At 38.2% G+C, this 9,771-nt stretch overlaps 1 protein-coding gene across 1 annotated transcript; it reads right to left on the minus strand.

Moving 5' to 3' along the window:
* Nucleotides 1-1,993: 1,993 nt before the first annotated feature.
* Nucleotides 1,994-6,425, minus strand: TMEM17 (transmembrane protein 17). Its single transcript, XM_039342989.1, has 4 exons — nucleotides 5,804-6,425; nucleotides 5,097-5,200; nucleotides 4,696-4,809; nucleotides 1,994-3,351 (listed from the first exon to the last, which is right to left on the minus strand). The coding sequence occupies exons 1-4, from the start codon at nucleotides 5,910-5,912 to the stop codon at nucleotides 2,998-3,000; spliced, it is 681 nt and encodes a 226-aa protein (XP_039198923.1). The 5' UTR covers nucleotides 5,913-6,425; the 3' UTR covers nucleotides 1,994-2,997.
* Between the last annotated feature and the right edge of the window lie 3,346 nt (nucleotides 6,426-9,771).

The raw sequence follows: 9,771 nt of genomic DNA on the forward strand, positions 1-9,771 counted from the left end.
GAACACAACTGGTAGAAGGTGTAGAAGGAAGGATATAAAGAAAACCATCAACTACAATATATGATGCACATTTTTCAGAAAGTCCATCCTTTTGGAGTCAAGATTGTGGATGTTAATTGTACAAACATAGGGCTAACAAATTTGGGCTACCAAAATCTGAATAACCTCTAGATGGCATCTGGATTTTTATACTATCTAAATCAGCGGTTCTCAACCTATGGGTCGCGACCCCATTTGGGGTCGATCGACCTCTTTTCGGGGGTCGCCAAAGGTGGCGATCCGCCATTTTGTCCCCTCCGGGGGCGCGCTGCGCCTCCGGGGGGCGGTGCCGCGCACGCGCGCCGCACGTGGGGGTGGCGGCATGCCTCCGGGGGGCGCCACCGCGCATGCGCGCCGCGCATGGGGGCAGCGGCGTGCCTCCGGGGGCGCCACTGCGCATGCGCACCGCGCACAGGGGCCCTGCCCCCATGCGCGCCGCCACCGCGCATGCGCATAACCTTTGTGTGACGGGGGTCGCCGTCACACAAAGGTTAAGAACCGCTGATCTAAATCCACAATTTTGTTTCCCAAATATGGTTACTGTAACATAAACAGCACATTGTATTTTCAAAACAGCAACATCTTTTGTAAGATACTGAATAAAGTAACACACCAAGATATTCTACTTGATACATCATTATCAGCATTCACCTGAACAGTTTTGAGAACTTGAACTGTTACTTTGAATATGAAACATCTCTCTTTCTGTTCTCAGCATAAGAAATTACTAAAGTTCTTGTGATGCCACAATAGGGCTGAACAAGAGATCTGAAACAGGAGTTTTACAATATGCATCTGTGCAAACAATGCGTTCATTTTGATCATGTGCCTACTTTAAAAATTTCCCATTGTTGCTGCATGTATATGCATGCAGTTACTTCACTTTGCTGGTTGCCCCAGCAGAAGTGGTACATGTGCAATGAGAACTGAAGACAAAAGTTGGAGCAACGTAAGCCTTGTAAAAGATATTAGTTCATCCATTCACTTTTCCTTTCAGACCTCTGAGATACATTCACCTTCAGTCTTCGTTAGGTTCTACCTAGTCCAGAGACTAGATAAGTGCAGCCAAGGCTTGGTGGTGCATAGCTTTGGTCTTTCCAACAGAGATACGGTTCAGGAATATATGCAGTAATGAAATGCTCTAGAGTCTAGAGAGTACATCTCTCTTAACCTATATTATTACAATTCCTTAAGCATTACACATACATGCACACACACACGGATGCAGGCATACAGTATACTCGGTTTTGTTATAGAACTGGCCAGGTGATGCATGGGGTTGTGGAAGACAGGAGTGCTTGCCATATATTGATGGCAACGTGCCCAAATAAAGATTTTCTCACAGAAACCCTTACAGCTCTGCCTTTCATCCTTTGCCAGCATTTCATCATATGTCACCTCAGCTGTCCTTTTGTTGGCAATTAGGCTATGAGTCAAACATGACTTGCTGCAATGGCTGCTAACTTTTTTATCTCTGGTTGCTGTCATCCGGTTCTTGTCTGATTTCAAAGTTAACCTCCTTATCTTATCTAGCTTGCTTGCTTAGCCACATATTTCCATAGGGTCAAATTTTGGGCATTCTACTTCATCTGCTTCTCCCAACATTCTAATTTTCGTAACAAAGTAGCATGTGAATATTTTTTAACTTTTTAAGTAGTTATTTTGTCCATTTTGCAAAACTTTACTTTTAAATGCTTTGTGCTCTTATTAGGAAATAGTTGAGCTATTATTCCTTGTTTATAGATCATAACACTATGTACAGTATATGAATAGATCTTGGCTTCACTGTATATAAATAGCTTAAGATTATTCTCCTTTAAATTATACAGAAGGGATGATGCCTCCCCTTTCTGGAAAATAAACATGGTGAGATATTTGATTGTAATTTTTATAGCATCTTTCAGTGAAAAGTGCTAATTTGTTTTTAAAAGGTTAAAACTAGAATATACTAAAATAATGTTTTTTAAAAGTTTATTGTTTACAAAATAGTTCCACAGAATCTTTTAAATACACATCTCAAAATAAAAACAATTTTGTTTAAAAAAAAAAACTTTAGCCAGTAGGGCAAGGATTTCTATAACATGTCATATTTTTCTGGAACCTTTATCTGAATTTATAAATAAAACATGTTTTATGTTTTAGAGTAATCTGTTGAGAATTAGATGCTTTTTGTTTTGCTTGAAAAGTCATATTTGGACTTGTTAAAGGTGTTATATATTTCTGCTAAATCTTGTAACAAACATATTTTAGTCATTGGCAACCCTCCTGATACGCCAGCAAGTTTGAACCAGTAAAGAAAATGAGAATTTGCCTGTTTTTTTTTTTTCTTATTCACTCCCCAACTCAGGGAGGGGTGTGTGTGTGTGTGTGTATGTGTGTTTATTTTTAAAAAGTGAGTGCTAATTTCAGAAAAAATTGTAAAATCATATTTTTGCTTTAAAAGTCATATTTTTTTATTTAATTGGTTCTATTTAAATGATTTTAAGGTCATAAAAGCTTCATATTCTAACAGTTTTTGGTTATAGAAATCCTTGCCTTATTAATAATTTTCCAGGTGTCCATAAAGGATTGTGAAATCTGAATGCTGCTCAGACAATGTTTTTTTCTCCACTGAAAAATGTCTTCATATGAATACATGTTGATGAAGATCATTACAGATGAAGATCATTACAGTACAGATTCCATAACAGATGAGCAGAAATGAGCAGAAGACTAATCTCCTAAAAAATCATGCTTGCAAAAGATGGTCCAGTGTACTACCCAATGACAATTTTTTCTAACACTTCCCACTGCATCTGAATCAGTCCACAGTGAATACCTTGTTGATATCACTCCTCTAAGTTTGTGCTATCCAGAACTAGGTGAATTTCTAAATCAAATCCTCTAAAACTCACATAGTTAAAGCAACAAGCAGAGGAGCTTCAATGGGTGTGTGTGTGAGTGTTGCTCTGCTTCCCATCAGGCTCTCACTGCAGATTCCCAAACACCAGTTGTTGAATGAAGTTCTCCCACTTGTTGTCCCATAATCCCTGCAGTTTCCAGTCTCCTTGCCTGGCAAGCTAAGTTATCAGAGGGTAGATGAGCATCTAACCGGTCAAACTCATGAAGATGGAAACGAGTTGCCAGTTGGTTCACCATTCTTTTGAGAGCAAGGAATGCAGTAATAACTTGGAAGACAAGAAATACTATAAAAATTATGTTGACTGCTCGTTCCAAGGGTTGAATCCTTAGCCCTTCATTTAAAAGTAAGAAAAGAATTAGGGGCACTTGCAGAAGAAGACTCAGGAGCCAAAACCCAGCTAGTTCAGGAACCTATAAAGAAATGGGGGAAAAAGGAATCAAAATATTGTATCAATTTATCAACATAATTCAAAGAGCAAAGGGGTACAGAAAATCTATTGAACTGTATCAGTGCCCAAGATATAAACACAGAAAGATGCAAATTCAGAGTTATTTCAGTGGTCAGTGCTATTGTACAAGAATCCAATTTATACTTTTAAACATTCCAAATACTATTTTGGTATATTATTAACTCTTACTGTATTTCAGGAATTCAGAGAACCTTGATCTTATTTAAATAAGCCCCACCACAGCTATGAAATTCTGAACAATAGTAAACCCATATATTGAAAGAGCCAACAGAACCTGTCAAACTTTTGAGTCTATTGCAACAGAAAAAAATATGAAATAGACATAGGAAATATACATCTTTTTATGTTTGATATTGCCGTTCTCAAGGAAATCAACATGATTTCAATGTTTAAAAAAGGATCAAGAAGAGATGAAGTCAGTTATAAGCAAGTTAGCTTAAATCCATTATGTCTCCTTATCGTAGAATTTGTATTGTTGGAAGTCAGATGGTACATAAATGTAATAAACATTTTAAAGCTAACAAAAAGAATATAGAATAATATTTTATTTATTTATTAATCAAGCAATCAAATTTATACAGTTCCCAATCTTCCCAAAAGGGGACTGTGGGCAGCACACAATGATAAATTAAAAAAAGAATATAAAATAGATAAAAATCTGAAAGTTAAAGCAATAAATAACATAAAAACAAAAATACTAACCTCGGGTGAAGGAAGGATAAAAATGACTCTTCAGCAATTGAGCCATTGGGACAGATCTCCTGTTCCCTTGGAGCTCCAGGCCTGGCAGCATAAACAGGTCTAGAGGTTCTTAAAGAAAATCAGAAGGGATGGGCCCAGTCTAATTTAAGGAGGAAGGATGTTCCATAAAACAGGTGCCACAGCAGAGAAGGGATGTCTTCTGGGACCACAAGATGTAGGTCACTATCCTATGGTACCTGCAGCATATATTTTGTGTGAGATCTAACGGGCCAGGCTGATGTAATTGGGGAGAGATAGTTCCTCAGACAACCCGGTCCCATGTCATGAAGGGTGTTAAAGGTTAAAACCATCATCTTCAATTTGGACCCAAAAGCAAACTGGCAGCTCGCAGAGCAGAGATGTAACATTTGCTGCCTTAGGAGTGCACATAACTGCACATGACACTGCACCTGGCTAAATTAAGAACAAATTAGACTCAAAGATGGCCCTGGATTCAAATTATAAATTTTCCAATGTTTTGTTTTCAAAGAACTATATCCATTTGTTTAGAAAAGCGGCTCTTAAGTATGTGAAGGACACCTACCTTCTCCTGCAAATTTCCCATGTATCCAAGGTATAGACGTATAACCTCAATTAAAGATGTTAATATAATGCTTGTCACAAGGATGAATTTGTAGTAATCTGGTAAGACTGAATACTAGAATTGAGAAGAGAATGGAAAATAAATACTCCTCTTGGACAAATTAATTTTATGTATAAAATTGTCTTTTTGTAAACCATACCTCACTGAGAAGATACATGTTTTCTACTAACTTACTTACTTCTCAATCCATCTACATCAAACATACCACTCAGAATAATAAGATCAGTGGAAATCTTTTTTGCATTATTATAGGGGTATGGTAAAAAAGCAATAATTAAACACCTTTATAAGAATAACAGCATTCAAAGTAAGAGGTGCATCTATTGCCTTTTAGATCTTACCTTCAGCTGCAACATGGCAATGCTGCTTGCCCACCAAAAAGGAAAGAACCAGAGGTTGAAATATAGGGACATCTGTAAGGGCAAACTGGAGACTATTTCATTATCTGAAGAGACAGGAAAACAGCCATGAGGAACCTGTGAGGTACAGCATATTCTGCTGGCAGGATCCTTTTCTGACCTAAACACATCTGTAAGTTTGTGCTGAAACAGTGGCTTCTAAGAAATGCCATTCCATATATCATACAGAGACATTTTTGAAACTGTGTTTAGAGTTGAGGGAGGATAAATGGTCTGCATTCAACCTCTGGTTTTACATTGTGCCCCAAGTGATATTTTCCATATGATGTACCTCTTCTAGACTAAATATGAGCATTATCTTTGGTTCACATCTTGGGCTGCAATAGAGGTTACTGCAGTTAGTCTTTTTGGCAATAGTGTCATATTAAGAAAAGGAAAGGAACGTTTGAATAGTTTATATACTTTAAGGATTGGTTTTTGAGGATGGTGTAATTTTAAACAAGGACTATCCTTGATTTAAAAGGTTCTCCAGAGCCCAGACACTCCGTGATGAAGCCCCAATCGTGGTTTCGCGGTCCGGGCTCCACCAGGAAGTCTGGCAGCAACTTCGCAGGAGCCACCGCATGAATGGCGACAGTGCCAACACCGCCATCTTTGTAGCTGGCACCACGCCGGAGCCGCTCCCTCACCAATGTGGTTGGCATCGTCTCTGTTTTCGGGTCCTGTGCGGTTGTTGTCCGTAAATACAGTTCGGCTGAAGGAACTCAGCCGCCTTCTCACCGGCTCCGGCAAAGACATGGAGCAATGCGGACGGCCGCTCGAGAGCCGTTGCTAGGACAACGGGGCCCGTCTGAAGTTCTTGATGCAGTATCAGTACTGTACAAGCTCCGTCGCCTGGGGGAATTGCCGCGTGGTTATAACTTCCGGTTCCGATGCTCCGCCCGACACCGGGCAAGAAGGCGAGTCAACCCTTGGCGTTCCATTCTGGGCTGCCTTAGAGAGGGTTTTTTTTTTTTTTTTTTGCAGAGAAAGGAAGGAAGATTTCGCCTGGTGTGTTCTCTTAGGTGAGGCGACTCCCTCCTTGGTTTTGCTTGCAAAGAAAATTGGGACCGGGAACGGAAGGAGGAAATAGAAGTCTGGCAGGCATTCGTTTGGTTCGCTTCCTTTGCAAAGAAACGTTATGAAGAATGAATGTCTAAAGATACTGGCAGCGCTGAGCGGCAATGTGGTTCTGTTAAACGCTAAGGAGAAGTTGCAATTCTCATTAGTGAAGCCAAAGAGAGAAGGTGCTCGTAAACAAGACATTGGAAACAGCACCGTTAGGAATTAAAAATTGCCGAAATAAAGTTTACTGACTCTTACTACTAGGGCTGCGTTAGAGGAATTGCATTTGATGCCTGAGTTTTAGCAGGGCAGCGTGTTTCTTAAACGGTTTGCATTGGCTCAAGCATCTTAAGGCAATTAACAGTGAATTCCTTCGGAATTGTTCATCAGTAAGTTTAAAACCAGAGATGCTGTGAGCATCCTGCCAACGTAGGAACACAGCCTTCAGTCATAACTCCCCTTTGAGTTGAGCTTGATTCGGGTGAGTTCGTGGATTGCCCATGTATTTTTCATGGCAATGAAATAGAAATGATTTGCCATTGCCTTCTTCCGGGAAGTTTAACTAGGTACAAAATACTGTAAAAACACAACTCTGAATGATAATGACTCAGTGGTATATCAGATAGAGACAGTAGTTTGTTCCTTTGGGATCTTCTAAAGGATAACGGAATGAATTTTCCTAGCGGGTGGAGCTCCTGTGTGTGCAATTAAGCCTAATGGTTTGGTATATTGCCAGTTAGTGCATTTGTAAGAAAGGAATAGAAACAGCATTCTTTTGGGGTTGTCTGCATTCGTGCCATTCCTGTTGTTAATCCACATTCTATGTCTATAACATATAATACTTAGCAGCTTGATAAAACTCACTTTGCTTAGCAGCAAGTCTGAATAACTCTGCCACTTTGATATTGGAAATAATATGTAGCGATAATTAGTAGCCCTTCATAGCTTTATACTTTATGATTGTGAATTTTATTTTCCTTTGCTTTGTAAAATCCTTGAACTTCCCCCAGTTAACTGAAATACACATTAAAATAAACAAAAGCATCAATATCATGCAAACTAAAGCAGGCTTTGCGAGGCAAGGACCTTGCAGAGCAAACTACCTCCGCTATAGAATACGCAAAAGCTATCCAGCAGAGGCAGAGGCTGTGTTTCAGGGTTGTTTAGTCTTTTTACTTTTCAACCCCTGGGCAGTGTGCAAACCAAATATTTATTTGGAATAGTTTCAATTTTGGCAGTATCCACTCTTTAGGTTCTTATTTAGCAATGTGAACATCAAATATACCATAGGGAAATTTTAAAAAATTAAATGCATCTGTTAATATTCATATATAGATAAGAAAGCTTTTGTTTTTATAATACACTGGGTTTTTTTAACATTTTATTCTTTATTTTAGAAATTTACAAAATATAAACAGATTACCAAAATATAGAATGCAATGGTAGCAAAATCAAACTAATCAATCTGAGAAATCCTTGACGGTGATGGGCGGTTCAGATGTAAAAAATAAATAAGAATTAAAAAATTGAAAATTAAAGAATTAAAAAACCTCCACTCAAAAACCCTAAAAAAATATATCAAATTAAATACAAAGGGATTAGAGTTAGGTTGAAACTAAAGATTGAACAAATATATTAACCCTATAAGGTAGCCATTGGCTTACAAAAAAATCTATATTGTAGCATATAATACTATATTATAATTGGGTAAAAAAGGAAAATTGCATACTGATACCACTACTATCATATTATAAAATATAAAATCAATGCTAAAAATATTGATTTATTCTTTGATCAGAAGCAAATATTGCCTTTTCCAAAATGGATAAATTGCAAATTTCCAAAAGCCACTTCTTTGGTTTGGAATAATAACACTTTTCAAGTGCTTCAGCATAATTCATTTTGCTACCCCTTGTGCATGATACAACCTTAATTTAACCATAAAACATAAACAGTCAGATTCCAGAGATTTGGTATAAAATTCAATATCACATTAAACTTCTTTAATATTGAAGGATTCCCCATAAATCTGCTTTCATATATTGAAATACTTTTCCAAAAAGATATCAGAGAACCAAATCATCAGTAATTCCTCTAATTTTCTGCAACAGAAAAAAATTGGTGTCATCCTTTCAAGTACATTATTTGGGGAGTCCAATATATTCTATATTTTTTTATGAATGAGCTTTACTCTCAAACTTAATTGTAAGTTTCTATTCTCAGTATATTTGAATATTAGCATTACAAGCCAATAAAACGAAAATCTCCACATCTGTGCTTTTGGCTTTAAGATGGGGAAGGCACAAGTCCATTGAATTGCTATTGTTTTTGTCACATATACATTCTGCAAATAGAACAAAGACATATTTTTTATCCTTATGACAAGAATATTTTTTTTAAAAAAAAATGCATTTGTTCAATTATATAAGTTGGGCACTGGCTGTGCTCTCAGATTTAGGTCCTGGGGATGTTTGTCAGCAGCACAAGGCTATAAATGTTAGATGCATTGTAACTAAATGAAATACAAATCTTTCTGCAGTTTTTACATTTGCCAATCTAGAAACACAAGCATCCACTTAAGCATAGGCAAGCCAATTGTTTAATGTTTCATCAGAATGATTTAATTTTTTGTTTAGAAGAGAATCAGCACTACCGTTGGGCAGCTGATAAATTTTCTGATTCTAAAAGGAATTTAGAACCAGTGGCTGGTGCTGCAACCTGCTTTGGTGAGGCAGGTTCTAGATTTAATTCATCAAAATATGTAGCTTGTGTGAGTAAATGATATAGGTAGTCCATTTTTAGCACCATAGTTGGGACTGGCAACTCAGATGTTAACCAAAGTGGTGGTTGCTAAGGGAAATGTAATTCTGCTTATGATCTTACTTCAATTTTCCTTCATTTTACACATCTGCAAAAGTTAAATATGTGAGGATTAGCCATAAAGTTACTTTTTTATCACTGTCATAATTGTGAACTTTTGCTAAATGAAACATTCACTAAACAAGGATTACCTGATAAATTCTTGTGTCAGATAAACAGACATTAAGCTGTAATATTACACATTACCAAGTTAAGAGTTTATGAAAACAAAGTCTTTTATTTTCAATCTAAGCTAAACAAAGAAGATCTTCTGAATCAATGCAAAAATATGATCCTTAGTACTAATATATCATTTTGTTATAGAGAAGGCTTAGAACAGGGGTGTCAAACTCAATTTCATTGAGGACCGCATCAGCATTGCGGTTGCCCTCCGGGGGCCGGGTGGGTGTGGCCTACTGGGTGGGTGTGGATGGAGTGGGTGTGGCCTACTGGGTGGGCATGGCCAGCTCTACATCGTTCGCATCAAGGGTGCCTATGGGGGCCTGGGCAGGAGTGGGACAGATCTGAGGGTCTCTGGCAGAATGGGGTGGGACCCGGGCAAGCGCCAAGGCATGGTCCATTTCTTCATTCCTCATAAAGGGTGACACCTCCCCAGCATGCACCCAGGGGGCGGGGCCAACACAGCAGGGGCTGGTTCCTCGCTGTTTCTAGACGGCCTTGTGGAGCTAAGACT

The sequence above is a fragment of the Crotalus tigris genome, unplaced genomic scaffold (genome assembly GCF_016545835.1).
Source record: "Crotalus tigris isolate CLP2741 ecotype Arizona unplaced genomic scaffold, ASM1654583v1 scf7180000017831.1706817, whole genome shotgun sequence".
Lineage (NCBI taxonomy): Eukaryota > Metazoa > Chordata > Lepidosauria > Squamata > Viperidae > Crotalus > Crotalus tigris.

What these genes read in the sequence shown, in the direction of transcription:
- TMEM17 (XM_039342989.1), bottom strand. Translation starts at nt 5,912, where the DNA reads ATGTCTTTGCCGGAGCCGGTGAGAAGGCGGCTGAGTTCCTTCAGCCGA. An exon ending in TTGCCATGTTGCAGCTGAAG is followed by an intron (nt 4,810 to 5,096) that starts GTAAGATCTAAA and finishes TCTCAATTCTAG; the next exon opens with TATTCAGTCTTACCAGATTA. An exon ending in TGGGAAATTTGCAGGAGAAG is followed by an intron (nt 3,352 to 4,695) that starts GTAGGTGTCCTT and finishes ATTTCTTTATAG; the next exon opens with GTTCCTGAACTAGCTGGGTT.